The 14,836-nt window shown below is 48.1% G+C and overlaps 1 protein-coding gene across 1 annotated transcript in view; it reads right to left on the bottom strand.

The window, feature by feature from the left end:
- scube1 (signal peptide, CUB domain, EGF-like 1) overlaps positions 1–14,836 on the bottom strand; it is a gene marked incomplete at both ends in the record, with an annotated part of 286,301 nt that overhangs the window by 20,645 nt on the left and 250,820 nt on the right. Inside the window, 4 exons of the mRNA XM_084330915.1 lie at positions 735–902; positions 4,132–4,293; positions 7,358–7,561; positions 10,635–10,793. Of these exons, the coding sequence (XP_084187041.1) occupies positions 735–902; positions 4,132–4,293; positions 7,358–7,561; positions 10,635–10,793 (693 nt within the window). The remainder of the gene's footprint in view (positions 1–734; positions 903–4,131; positions 4,294–7,357; positions 7,562–10,634; positions 10,794–14,836) is intronic.

The raw sequence follows: 14,836 nt of genomic DNA, 5'->3' as shown, positions 1-14,836 counted from the left end.
TGTCTGTCTGTCTGTCTGTCTGTCTGTCTGTCTGTCTGTCTGTCTGTCTGTCTGTCTGTCTGTCTGTCTGTCTGTCTGTCTGTCTGTCTGTCTGTCTGTCTGTCTGTCTGTCTGTCTGTCTGTCTGTCTGTCTGTCTGTCTGTCTGTCTGTCTGTCTGTCTGTCTGTCTGTCTGTCTGTCTGTCTGTCTGTCTGTCTGTCTGTCTGTCTGTCTGTCTGTCTGTCTGTCTGTCTGTCTGTCTGTCTGTCTGTCTGTCTGTCTGTCTGTCTGTCTGTCTGTCTGTCTGTCTGTCTGTCTGTCTGTCTGTCTGTCTGTCTGTCTGTCTGTCTGTCTGTCTGTCTGTCTGTCTGTCTGTCTGTCTGTCTGTCTGTCTGTCTGTCTGTCTGTCTGTCTGTCTGTCTGTCTGTCTGTCTGTCTGTCTGTCTGTCTGTCTGTCTGTCTGTCTGTCTGTCTGTCTGTCTGTCTGTCTGTCTGTCTGTCTGTCTGTCTGTCTGTCTGTCTGTCTGTCTGTCTGTCTGTCTGTCTGTCTGTCTGTCTGTCTGTCTGTCTGTCTGTCTGTCTGTCTGTCTGTCTGTCTGTCTGTCTGTCTGTCTGTCTGTCTGTCTGTCTGTCTGTCTGTCTGTCACTCACTCACTCACTCACTCACTCACTCACTCACTCACTCACTCACTCACTCACTCACTCACTCACTCACTCACTCACTCACTCACACACTCACACACACACAGCGTTACCTTTGGCCTCACAGTCTCTGAAGGACTCGCTGGCCTGGTGCTTGGTGGGCAGGCCTCCTCCGCAGGAGAAGCAGAGCGTGCGGCCCGGCTCCGGCTGGAAGGTCCCCACCGGGCAGGACTGGCACGGCCGGAACCCGTCGGCTGAGTAGTGACCCGCCGAGCACTGACCTGAGGAGAGAGGAGAGGAGGGAAGAGGTAAAGGTAATCAAATCGCGTAGTAAAGCCATTTCTAAGGAGTCGAAACGGGCAAATGTTGAAAAAAAAATATTTTTGCTGCCAATGTGACAGTCTGTCTCCTCCATATCCTCTCCAAACACCGTCCACATTTTGACTCGTCAGGAAAGATGGGTATTATCTTTCTAGTATTGAGCTAATAATAATGAGCTAGTAATGTTGAGCTAGTAATATCGATCTATATTAGGCCACAGTGAACTGAACTATATCTGTACATATCCCTTACCTACTCTTACTAGTTACACTGCTGGCCAGCATGACTTACTACCATAGTGTCTTTATACCTGTATCACTGTACATATTAATACTATATCTATAGACTTACTACCATCGTGTCTTTATACCTGTATCACTGTACATATTAAAACTATATCTATAGACTTACTACCATTGTGTCTTTATACCTGTATCACTGTACATATTAATACTATATCTATATACCTACTACCATAGTGTCTTTATACCTGTATCACTTACATTAATACTATATCTATAGACTTACTACCATAGTGTCTTCATACCTGTATCACTGTACATATTAATACTATATCTATATACCTACTACCATAGTGTCTTTATACCTGTATCACTGTACATTATTAATACTACAACTCTGTACACACATCTGATTAGCACTATTACCCAGTAGTACTAAATTATATATTTTATACCCAGTTTAATCACCTGTACATTGTATATTAATATCGCACTTTACTGTTACATTTGCACTCTGGTTGGATGCCAAACTTCTTTTCGTTGTACTGTACTTGTGCTGTGTGATGATGATACATGCCCAAGGAGGACAATATCCACCTTATGTGGATACTGTGATACTGTGAATAATGTATATTTCAGTGGATACTGTGAATAATGTATATTTCAGTGGATACTGTGATACTGTGAATAATGTATATTTCAGTGGATACTGTGAATAATGTATATTTCAGTGGATACTGTGATACTGTGAATAATGTATATTTCAGTGGATACTGTGATAATGTGAATAATGTATATTTCAGTAGATAGTAAATTATAACACTACCTTATGTGACACTGTGAATACTGTGAATATATTTTTCAGCTAGTTAGATAGTAAATTATATTGACCTATTTGTTTACACTGCTTGTGTTGTTTTTACTACCTGTACCCCCTCCCCCCTTCCCCCATGCTGCTATGATGCCTGAATTTCCCCAAGGGGATCAATAAAGGAATATCTTATCTTATCTTATCAAATCAATTTGGAACTAGGCGCCTGAGTGGCGCAGTGGGCAAGGCGCTCGCCACTAACGCAGGAGATACTGGTATCGAGCCCAGCTCTCGGCGTTGCTACCAGCTTGGCCGGCCGTCATACTAACACAATTGGCAGTGTTAGGGGTGGGAAAGCCGGTGGGTGGGGATTGGACGTTGTGGACAGCGACTCCTACAGGTCGGTTGGGTGACGCCGGTGCGGAGGAAACAGGAAGTATCGGGGGCAGCGTGAGCCTCCCACGCGTTACTCCTCGCCACTGAGAGTTCGAGCTGCTGCGGTGAAAAGATGCGACAGGCTGCCTCCTCGTGTACCGGAGGGGACACGTGATGCAAGGCTTCTATCCTCACTACAGCCGACCAGTGGGAGGCATAGTCTAGCAACGTTCAAGACAGGGGAGGGAAGAATTGGATAATACGAAATTGGGATGGGAGAAAAATAGAAAATGGAGAGAAAAAGTGGATAAAAAAATCAAATCTATTTGGAACTTCTGTACAAGCAAAACTCAAGGGGACGTATCATAACCGGTCTGTGTTTGAAAGCATATTGAAAGGAGAAACGTCTCTCTTTCAACTCCTCCTCGTTCACCTCCTCCTCATCTCCATCATCATCTGCTCATGAATCAGCCTCCACTGCACATCAACTTGTAAATTAAACCATAAACTGTGACTTCAGTGTCCTCCATCTTTGTTATTGTTAATTTGCTCATTCCCACAATCCTAGACAGGTGTGGCAGTGGCCATGGCTCTCACGGGTCTCTAGTCATCGTCCACTCCTGTCCTCTGCATTTCTCTGATAAATATCACCCAGGTTTCCTCTCGTCATCCTGATGAAGATGCTGTCTGTTGAGACGCTGAGGAAAGTCCCAGGTCTTCAGTGCTTCTCCATTCTATCTCCACTCTACAAAGCCTTCCGTGACTAAATAATGATATAATACAGGTCTTTGGCGCACTCTAGTGGACGCAGCATTCAGATTAAAATGCGCCACTACACAGCACAAGTACAGTACAATGAAGTTTGGCATCCCACCAGAGTGCAAATGTAACAGTAAGGTGCAATAGTAAGTAGTAATAGTAAATAGTAATAAGTCCTACTGGCCAGCATAATATAAGGGATATGTACTGCTTTACAGTATTTTAATGTGTTATTATTCAGGGAGCATGTCTATGTTCCCCGGGTCCTATGTTCCCCGGGTTCTATGTTCCCCGGGTTCTATGTTCCCCGCTTTGATTGATTGAAAATTGTAGACCACCAGCCCTGATTCCAAACTCTAACCTTAACCAGTTCGAAAGAGGGCCTAAGCTTAACCGTTCGAAACAAGGCGGACATTAATAATTAATAAAATAATAAAAATTTATAAAATGTTCAATCTATTAATCAATCAAAGCGGGGAACATAGAACCTGTTCATAGGGATGATCCCATTATTCACTCTGTTGTTTTTAAACGTGCTTTATTAATAACGTTGACTTGGACGTGACTAGAACAGCACCATTCAGCCAAGTGTCCCAATTTACAATCACCACAAGTATCGGACAAATGTCAGGCGATTCAAATAGCCAAGGTTTATTGTGGATTGTACTCGTTCTCCTTTCTGCTAACAAAGCAGAGACATCGCGGGGGCGACAGTGACTCGGGAGGTGGAGCAGTCTTCTGGTAATCCGGAGGTTTGATTCCTGCTCCACCCGGGCAAGTGTCCTCGAGCAAGACACTTAAACCCCTAACTGCTCCCGATGAGCAGGTTGGCACCTTGCATGGTCGCCTCTGCCGTCGGTGTGAGAATGTGTGAGAGTGAATGAATTGTAAAGCGTTTTGGATAAAAGCTGCTATATAAAGGCACCATTTACCATCCATGTGAATGGGACTTAATGGTTGGTGTCAGGTGTCCAGTGGACCTCCTCACTGAGAACATCTCACCTCCACATTGAGACATGTTCCTGGCTCCGGCGACGCCCCCTCCCTCGGTGCTCGGACAGGGTTCACAGGACAGCTGTCCCGCCGTGTCCTGGTAGCTCCCCGGGGGACACTGGACACACTGCTGCTGTTCCCCACTGTAGAAGGTACCTGCTCCACAACTCACTGAGGGGGGAGGGAGGGGGGAGGGGGGGGGAGAGAGAGAGGCGGGGGAGGGAGAGAGAGAGGGGGAGAGAGAGAGGGGGAGAGAGAGAGAGAGGGAGAGAAACAGACACAAACAGAATTACACTAGTTAACACATTGAGTGCCAGCCATGAGAAATCTCGTGATTTCATGCCATGCGTTAATCGTTATTGCTTTTATTATCCATACATTTTTCATCAATCTAGCCTCACGTTATCATTGGGACTGTCTATGAGCTCGAACAGGGAAAATACAGCCCCCTATCGTCTCCCGGATGGTAATGCACCCATTGGATTGGACTCAATGGAAATGCATGGGGGGAAAAAACCCGGAATCCACATTTTACTTCTCAGGCATGTAACCGGAGACGATTGGATTCATTGTGGACACTCAGAGCAGCGTGGATTATCTGTTTCGAGTACCTAACGTTGGATCAATAAACGCGATCGATATTTGGAATGGCGATCAGGAATTGGAATAATATTTTTGCAGAACATCTGATGTGAGGTAAGGAATCTATGTTACCAGTCTTGGGTTAATCAGATGTTTTTTCACATATATCTCAACGTGTGTGTGTGTGTGTGTGTGTGTGTGTGCGGCGTTAGCGCCAGGCAGGGCATAGATAATCGATTTTTCAGCCTGCTTCTCTAGCGTGCATAAGTACACATATACTATCGATAATCTAGTGTTTATTTGAAAACGATTCATAAATCAGCCGGAAAATAACAACATGTTGTGTGTATTCCAGTAAAGAGCTATTATCACGGAATCTTTTTTTTTCTAGTAATTTCCAAAAACGTCCGTTTTTCAAAACGGTATAAACGGAAATGTACAGATGAAAAAAACAATCCGTTTTGTACATGTTGACTGCAAGCAAGTCATTGATAAGCGACGGGCGTATTAGACACATAGCCATAATATAGAATATAGAAATAGCTCCGCGAAAATCATGAAATATCGAAAAATCAGTCCAAAAAGGCTGGCATTCAAGCGATAAATCGTGCGCCCCCTGCTGGCACTCAAAAAGATCTGTATCCAATATACAAACTCAGACACTAACAGTCTGTATCAACAACAGGTGACTAACAGCAAAAAGAAATAGAAAAGGAAGATGTCAGTCAACAGGAAGAGGTCAGTCAACAGGAAGAGGTCAGTCAACAGGTCAGTCAACAGGAAGATGTGAGTCAACAGGAAGAGGTCAGTCAACAGGAAGAGGTCAGTCAACAGGAAGATGTGAGTCAACAGGAAGAGGTCAGTCAACAGGAAGAGGTCAGTCAACAGGAAGAGGTCAGTCAACAGGAAGAGGTCAGTCAACAGGTCAGTCAACAGGAAGAGGTCAGTCAACAGGTCAGTCAACAGGAAGAGGTCAGTCAACAGGAAGAGGTCAGTCAACAGGTCAGTCAACAGGAAGAGGTCAGTCAACAGGAAGAGGTCAGTCAACAGGAAGAGGTCAGTCAACAGGTCAGTCAACAGGAAGAGGTCAGTCAACAGGAAGAGGTCAGTCAACAGGAAGAGGTCAGTCAACAGGAAGAGGTCAGTCAACAGAAAGAGGTCAGTCAACAGGAAGATGTGAGATGGTGTTTTCTATAATATATATATATATATATTTGAATACAAAAAATGTATTCTATTTATTTTTGGGCTTTGTATTTTTCACCCATCCCAATTTAGTCGTTATGCCAATTCCCTTCCTGGTCGTTGCGTGCATTGCCCCACTGTCGGCCTGGGGGGGGGGGGGGGGGGGGTGTAGAACTATCCTCCGATACATGTGGAGTCGCCAGCCGCTTCTTTGTTGCTTCTTTGTTGTCTGTTTCAGATCCCATCCCTGCTGAACAGGCGCCCCGACCGACCAGCAGGAGTCACAGTTTACAACGACCAGGAGCCAGGACGCGTCTACCTTAATGATAAGCAAGCAGTGCAAAAATGCGGAAGCATTCGTCACCGCACGCCACTACGGTAAAGCGCCTTTCTTTTCAGGCCCGCTTTGGGAGCTGTCGCGTGGAAATAGGCTGTCTATTGCCATTCTCTTTGACAAACTCTAACTTTAACCAGCTCCTTAACAGCGCCTAAACTTAACCGTTCTAACCTTAACCAACTCCGAAACAATGCCTAACCTTAACCTTAACCTTAACCATGCCTAACCTTAACCATAGAAAGAATATTGCCATTCTCTTTGACAAACTCTAACCTTAACCAGCTCCTTAACAGCGCCTAAACTTAACCGTTCTAACCTTAACCAACTCCGAAACAATGCCTAACCTTAACCTTAACCTTAACCATGCCTAACCTTAACCGGCGAAAGAATACACGTTAAAAAAAAAATCACGTTAAAAAAAATATATTTTATGGGATTCGAACTCACCAGCAAACGAGCTGTAGGATCCACAGCCATGCAGTGTTGCCAATTGAGCTATTTCTCGATACTGAATAAGGGGCGGTGACTTATATATATTGAGCTCCGCTCGTGTCGAACCAAGGCGGGATCTCATGCGCATGCGCGGGCACCTCGCGCGAGCACGCCGGCGCACGCACGCACCTGAGCGAGCACGCCGCCGCCGGTGCACGCACCTGGGCGCTGGGCGGCGGAAAATGAAAGGCGCATTACCGCACGCCACTACGGTAGAATGCTTCCGCATTCTTGCACTGCTTGCTTATCATTAAGGAACAGGCAGCCAGGACACACACCCCACCGGCTTCCCACCCGCTAACACTGCCAATTGTGTTAGTAGGGACGACTGACCAAGCTGGAGGTACCGCTGACAGCTGGATTCGAAACATCCTCTTCGGTATAAAAGCTCACACAAACATTTTATGGCCTCATAAAGTCAGAGTCCCATTCATTGTCTATATTGTATATTACATCCCAGTGACATCACCTATTGGAGGGTTCTCTCTCTCACTCCTATTTTCAGGAGAGAGTGGTGCGTGTTCACAAAATACCCACTGAACCGTCCTGGGGTACAGGAACAACACTGAATTACGTAATTATTCAAATGTGGTGGCATTGCTCCTTTAATTCCACAGCAAAACAGAACAGAGCGCTCACCACACTTGCCGTCCCGGAGGACCTGGCCGGTGCTGCAGGCCTCGGAGCCCTCGGGCGAGCGGGCCGGTTTCTGGGCCACCTCGTACTCGGTGCCGGAGAACTGGATGTAGAACTGCTGCTTGTTGATGGACTTCCTGAGGGTCCGCATGGCGCTCTGTAGCCTCTGTCTCATCCTCTCCCGCAGACAGTCTACGTTACACGCATCTGGAGGGGGGAGGGGAGGGGAAGGGAGAGGAGGACGGGGGAGTCAAAACAGACACAAACACTGACCTGGGACCTGAGACCTCCACCTTCTTCTTAAAGGAAAACTCCAACATTTTGGGAAATTAGCTTATTTAACATCTTCCCTGGAGTTAGACAAGAAGATACATACGTTTTTTGTCTCTGTGCATGCATTAGGCTTAGGGAACGCCCGCACCGTTAGCGTAGCTTAGCTTCATCACTGGAAGTGGGTCAGACCTTTTTTTTTTTTTTTTTTTTTTTTTACTTTGGCCATTTCCCTGGCTCTTTTATACGTTTATCGCATTTATACTTGGTCAAGTTCGACCGACAGAAGCAGGCTGAAAGGGTTCAGATGGGGGGGAAGACACTCTGGGAAAGGCACGGCTGCAGTCCGGGATTCGAACTCGCTCAGCCCCAGATCCGTGACGAGCACGGTTGTCCACGGCGCTGAAATAGCACTCGCGGTACGTGTTGAGCTACTGGAGCTCCCCTGGAAGTGGGTCAGACTTTTACCCTGAAGTTCCCTACAGTCCCTACAGTGTAAACATGTTGTGACCTGTGTATTTACCACGTGGAGAAATAAAAAATAATTGAATTCGACATTTACGTTTTCTAAGCAAATATACTCTGAACAATTTTTTGCCTAACCACTCCTCTCTGGGCGCAGTGATTTCAGTGATTTCACGAAGTATCCATAAACTTCAATCGGTTCGGATCCTTTGAATGAAATGAAAATGTAAACAAACACTGGCGCTAGCGTTAGAAAGTAGCACTGCGTTGCGTGAAATCACTGCGCCCCGACAGGAGTGGTTAGGCAAGAAAAATTCAGAGTTTTGGAGTTGTATTTAGAGTGTATTTCGTGACTGTAGGGGACTGTAGGGTAAAATGGTAAAGGTCTGACCCACTTCCAGTGATGAAGCTAAGCTACGCTAACGGTGCAGGCGTTCCCTAAGCCTAATGCATGCACAGAGACAAAAAATGTATATATCTTCTTGTCTAACTCCAGGGAAGATGTTAAATTAGCTAATTTCCCAAAATGTTGGAGTTTTCCTTTAACCCTTTCACTGCCACATGACAGCCGGTTAACCCTTTCACTGTGACAATACAGAAGGTTAGCCCTTTACTATCACACAAAGTAAAGGGTTAACCTTCTGTCGTGTGGCAGTGAAAGGGTTAAGGTAAGGTTACATGAGAGGGAAACAACAACGTTGCATTGTCACTCGTGAAAATGTCAGTCAGGTTAGACAACGCGTTGTCTCCTGTCGGAAATTAACGTCAGACTTGAAAAATAGTCAGGCTGACTTTAGGCTTATGTCATATATATATATATTAGTTAATTAGGAACATTGATTAAGTTAAAAGTCATTGATAAATAGGATTACAGTACAATCAGTATCATATACATTTGAGGACATTATATAAGTCGGTTTTCTTTTTACATTGAGAGGCTTTTTAGGCCAAGGTTAAAGGGGCCCCTTATCTCCAGAAAGGCGGCTGGTCAGTCCAGGGTTGGATGCCTGTGCATTTTCCTGTTACATAACTCTATGCATCCTCGAGGACCCGGTCCGAGCTGGATCATATTAGGGTTAAGGACACAGGTGTCTCACACTGGCTTGGCCACCGACCACATACGCCTATGGACAGAGCAGAGCATAAGAAGGAGGGCAAGTAGGGCATTAGCTCAGGCTCTCTCTTTCCGGTGTCTCCTTTCTGGTGGGACTCCACTCTCTTGGTCTGGAGTCACACGTCCTCTGTCTGTCTTTCTGGACTTCTATCTTTAATCTCTCTTTTCTCCATCTATTCTCTTATTTCCTACTATACTTGTCATTAATGTCTGTTTAAGTGTTCCATGGACCACCCTACTGTACGTAAATATGATGTCATTCTAATTCTGATCATTTCAATAAAATACAAGACATATTGTTGAACCCTTTTCCCTGTGTCTAATATTCTATATCCTTTTGTCCTGATTCGAGGAGCAAACAAAATTACCCACACTCCTGAGCTCTCTCATTGCCAGAAGCTAGGCGTGGTCAGACGGCAACGGATCTCATCACTGAATTCAACACTGAGCAATGCGCGGGCAGGTATTCGTCGCATGCACAGAGCTATAAACACAGAGCGCGCGTGTGTGTGCATGTGTGAGCGACTCGAGTGTGTGTAAAAGCACAGCCCCGCTCCTCGTGCAGACAGAGAGAGAGAGAGACGAGAGGAGAGAAAGAGAAACGCCACGGCGAGACGGCTGGGTGGCGCAGCGGACTAAGCGCTCGTCACCAACGCAAGAGACACTGGTATCGAATCCGGCTGTCAGCGTTGCCTCCGGCTTGGCCGGCCGTCATACTGGCTCGATTGGCAGTGTCAGCGGGAGGGAAGCCGGTGGGTGGGTCCTGGTCGCGTCTCCTACAGTTTGGTCGGGGCGCCTGCACAGCAAGGGAAGGAACTGGTGAAGGTAGTGTGATCCTCCCACATGTTACACTCCCCCAGTGAGAGTCCGCGCTGCCAGGTGAAAAGAAGTGGTGGGCTGGCTACACATGTGTCGGAGGAAGCATGTGATAGTCTCCGCCCTCCCAGACCGACGGTAGGGGCTAGAGTGCGCAACAACCAGAAAGGGGATTGGGAATTGGCATAACGACTAACATTGGGATGGGAGAAAAACGGAAAAAGAAGGGGTAAAAAGATAATAAAAAAATAAAAATAAAATAAAAACGCCACGGCAAACAACATTAGTTCGTAACGTTTAAATTCCTCGAAAGAAAACTTGAGTACCGATAGCAGAACGGTTAAGTTCTGTTTTTTTCTCAGTGGCGTGAACGTGGACGTTGGTGTAGGGGCCGACTATGGCAACGACAATGGCTTGCACGAGGTTAGATGACACCGGTCCAAGGGACTTTTGACAACGAAAACACCTTTCGAGCTGCTGGGCAAACGAAAATGCCAGCTAAAACGCTGTTGCCATTCGACTTGGACGTGCAAACGAAATCATTCGAAAATGCAACGTTGTTGTTTTCCCCCTCATGTAACCTTAGCCTTAGAGGAGAGAGACACAAACACTGACCTGACGCCTCCTCCTCCTTCATCTCCATCTCGAACTCGGCGGTGATGTGGGACACCTCCTTGGACGGAGACTTGCGTCCTCGCCGACGCTTCTTGGACGAGTCACACTTCAGATTGACAAAGGTCACCTGGCAGTCATCTGTACAGGGGAACTGGCCTCCTTCCAGGGGGAGGCAGAGAGGAGGAAGGATGGCAAGAAGAAGCAGAAGCAGAAGCAGAAGCAGAAGAAGAAGAAGAAGAAGAAGAAGAAGAAGAAGAAGAAGAAGAAGAAGAAGAAGAAGAAGAAGAAGAAGAAGAAGAAGAAGAAGAAGAAGAAGAAGAAGAAGAAGAAGAAGAAGAAGAAGAAGAAGAAGAAGAAGAAGAAGAAGAAGAAGAAGAAGAAGAAGAAAAAGAAGAAGAAGCAGAAGTAGTAGTAGTAGTAGTAGTAGTAGTAGTAGTAGTAGTAGTAGTAGTAGTAATAGTAGTAGTAGTAATAGTAGTAGTAGTAGTAGTAGTAGTAGTAGTAGTAGAATAAAGATTATGAGAAGGATGAAAGAAAGAAAAGAGGAAAAATACAGAAGGCAGATTAATCAGTAAAGTGACAAGTACACAGGAAGTCTATATAGTAGTGCTCTTCATCTGCTACATTCTCCCCCTCGGTCACATCATTCGCAAATACAACCTCAACTTCCACTGCTATGCTGATGACACCCAAATTTACATCACCACACAATCCCCCCACAGCCCTCCCCTCAGTCACATTGAATCCTGCATCACTGAACTACAAACCTGGATGACCCATAACCTCCTCGAATTAAATAGCGACAAGACAGAACTTTTCATCATCGGCACCAACACCACCCTCACCAGATCCGGACCCATCACACTCACCATCAATGACTCCACCATCACCCCCACACCCCTAGTCCGCAACCTCGGTGTCATCCTCGACCCCACCCTCTCATTTGACCCCCATGTCCGCTCCATTGTCAAAACTTCATATTTTCACCTCCACAACATTGCCAAAATCCGTCACTGCCTCTCCCCCCCTGCTGCTGAATCCCTCATACACGCCTTCATCTCCTCCCGCCTGGACTACTGTAACTCCCTCCTCACTGGCATCACCTCCCGCTCCCTCCATAAACTGCAGATGGTCCAAAACTCAGCCGCCCGCCTCCTCACTAACACCCGGTCCCGCGAACACATCACTCCTGTCCTCCACTCCCTCCACTGGCTCCCAATCAAGGAACACATTCACTTCAAAACACTACTCCTCACCTTCAAAGCCCTCCATAGCCTGCCCCCCCCCCCCCTACCTGACTGACCTCCTTCTCCCCTACCGCCCCACCCGTTCCTCTTCCACTCTTTCCCTCACTGTCCCGTCATCCAAACTCAAACGTTTTGGTGACCGGGCATTCTCACGAGCTGCACCCCGACTCTGGAACTCCCTCCCTCAGACCATCAGAGACTCTCCCTCACTCGCCACGTTCAAATCCACACTCAAAACCAACCTGTTCTCCCAAGCATTCAACCTTCCTCACCCATAACCACCCTCCTCCAACTCGCCACCATTTCCCCCTGCCCCACGTTCTCTCCTCTCCTGCCCCCCCACCCCCCTTGGTTTTCCCTTACTCTCCTCCCGACTGTCTCCCCTACTCACTCCCGTATTTGTTATCCGTTACTCGTGGTTTTATGTTCCTGTGTATTCTTATTGTCCTCTGTTTCCCTGTGGTTCTATGTTTCTTTGTTTTCTTTGTTTTCTTTGTTTCTTTTTTGCCTATTGTCAGCGACTTTGGGTCTTTGAAATAAATGAAGTATTATTATTATTATTATTATTATTATTATTATTATTATTATTATTATTATTATTATTATTATTATTATTATTATTATTATTAAATAAATGAAAATAAATGAATTATTATTATTAGTCAACGGGTGGAGTACTTGGGCTTATTTCTAAGCTCAAGGTCTATATGGGCATCCCTCTCAAAGTGGAGGCGAGTGGATGTTCTCGTCGGGAGGTTCCGTCCTAGGACGGTTACGGCGCTGTCCGTGATGCGCCTGCTCGGTATGATGGCATCTGCTCACTCTGTGGTCCCTCTTGGTCTCCTCTTCATGAGGAGGATACAGAGGTGGTTTTCCAGTATGAAAATAGACCCGGTGAGAGACAAGTGGAAGCGGCTGAAGGTTCCCGTGTCTGTACTGGGGGATCTCGACCACTGGGGGGGGCCTCGGGCCCTCTCCAGCGGGGTCTCCATGGGCAGCAGGCTATCACACGTCACGGTCTTCACCGACGCCTCCCTCACGGGATGGGGGGGGGGGGTGTCGGGCTGACGCAGTAGGGGCAGCTGGCAGGACCATGCTGCCCGGTCTGCACTACATATCAATGTGTTGGAATTGAAGGCAGTCCTTCTGGTCCTCAAGCGGCTTGGCCACCTTGTGGTGGGCGAGCATGTTTTGATCAGGACGGACAACACAACGTCAGCGTTGTATATCAACAGACAGGGAGGAGTACGCTCCCCCCGTCTGCACCGGGCGGCGGTCGAGCTCTGGCTATGGGCGTCTCTCAATCTGCGCAGCCTGAGGGCTCTCCACATCCCCGGCAGGGAGAATGTGGGTGCAGATGTGATGTCGCGGGGCGGTCCTCACCCCGACGACTGGGGACTACGTCCAGACATAGTCAGACAGGTCTGGGACCGATTCGGGGAGGCCACGGTGGACCTGTTTGCGAGCAGATGGTCCTACCAGTGCCCCTTGTGGTTCTCGGTCAGTCGGAAGGACGACCCCTCTCTGGGGGTGGTTGCCTTCTCGATGTGTCCGTGGCCGCCCGGGATTCTGTACGCGTTCCCCCCATACACCTGATAGCAGCTGTTGGGGCGGGTACGTCAGGAGCGCGGGACTTTGATCCTGGTCGCGCCGGGCCGGGGCTCGGCTGTGTGGTTCCCGGCCCTGATTCAGCTCTTGGTGGCCCCTGTTCCGTGGTCACCGCGGGCCCTCTCTCAGGCACGCAGAACTCTGTTCTGCCTCCTGTTCTGGGGCAGCCCCTGATGGCTTGGCTGCTGAAAGGGTGAATCTGGTGGGGATGCATCTTAACTCTTCGGTGGTTAACGCCATCCGGAACGCGCGCACTCCGTCCACTACCGCGTTACGCTGGGAAGTGGCATATATTTCAGGAGTGGTGTGAGGTTGGGGGCCTGGACCCAGTGTCTTGCCCCCTGGACTCAGTTCTTTCCTTCCTCCAGTCTATCCTGGATAGGCTGTCGGCCTCGACGGTGAGGGTATACGCCGCGGCTATATCCTCTTGTCACATGGGCTTTGAGGGCGGTACGCTGTTCAGCCACCCTCTCGTAAAGCGGTTCCTGCTTGGCGCTCGGCGTCTCAAGCCTGTGGAACTTTCTCTGTCTCCGAGTTGGGACCTCCAACTGGTCCTGGGTCGGTTGTCGGAGGCCCCGTTTGAGCCTCTTGAGCAGGCGCCGTTGGATAGGCTGTCTTTTAAGACCGCATTCCATTTGGCCATCACCTCCGCTAAGCGCGTGGGTGAGCTGTGTGCTCTCTCGGTGCGGCCTGTGCCTGTCTATTCGGGCCGATAGCGGTGCGACTCTGAGGCCTAATCCGGTCTTCGTGCCAGAGAATATCCGGAGCTCTTTTCGCTCCAGGGATATTGTGATTCAGGCATTTCATCCTCCTCCTCACGCTAGTGGGTTGGAGTCGAGCATTCACCTGTCGTGTCCTGTCCGTGCACTGGGGGTTTACCTTAGGGTGTGTGGACCGCGGGGTGCTGTGTCACACGTGGTCCCGCTTGCGCTGTGCGTTCAGGGGTGCCTGGTTCTCCTTTTTTCGCACTTTGGTTGGAGTTGACTGCCTCCCCCCCTTCATTAGGACGGGCGGGTGGACGGGACTCCCCTCCTCCCTGGCTGGGGCTTACGGGCCATCAGGGGGTGCATTTGACGTGGCCACGTGTCCGCTCTGCCCTTTATCTCAGTAGGCAGAGCGAGACGCGATTGCCAGTATGATAATATAACGTAAGGTTATCCTATAACCCTAGTTATATGAATACTGGCTGAGCGTCTCGCTCTTCAGCGCCCTGAGGTCCCTTGGATGTTTTCCGCATTATGGAATTCGAACTTGGAAGGGTGAGGCGTGACCACTTCCGGCGTAATATAGAGGCACGCATGGGAGTGGCGTGGTCACGTGCAAGTGGGTGCATTTGTTTTGTTTCCC

Source organism: Notolepis coatsorum (assembly GCF_963971535.1).
Source record: "Notolepis coatsorum genome assembly, chromosome: 15".
Classification (NCBI taxonomy): Eukaryota; Metazoa; Chordata; class Actinopteri; order Aulopiformes; family Paralepididae; genus Notolepis; species Notolepis coatsorum.
Note: the sequence above shows the minus strand (reverse complement) of the source record. Positions and strands in the feature narration are given on the sequence as shown.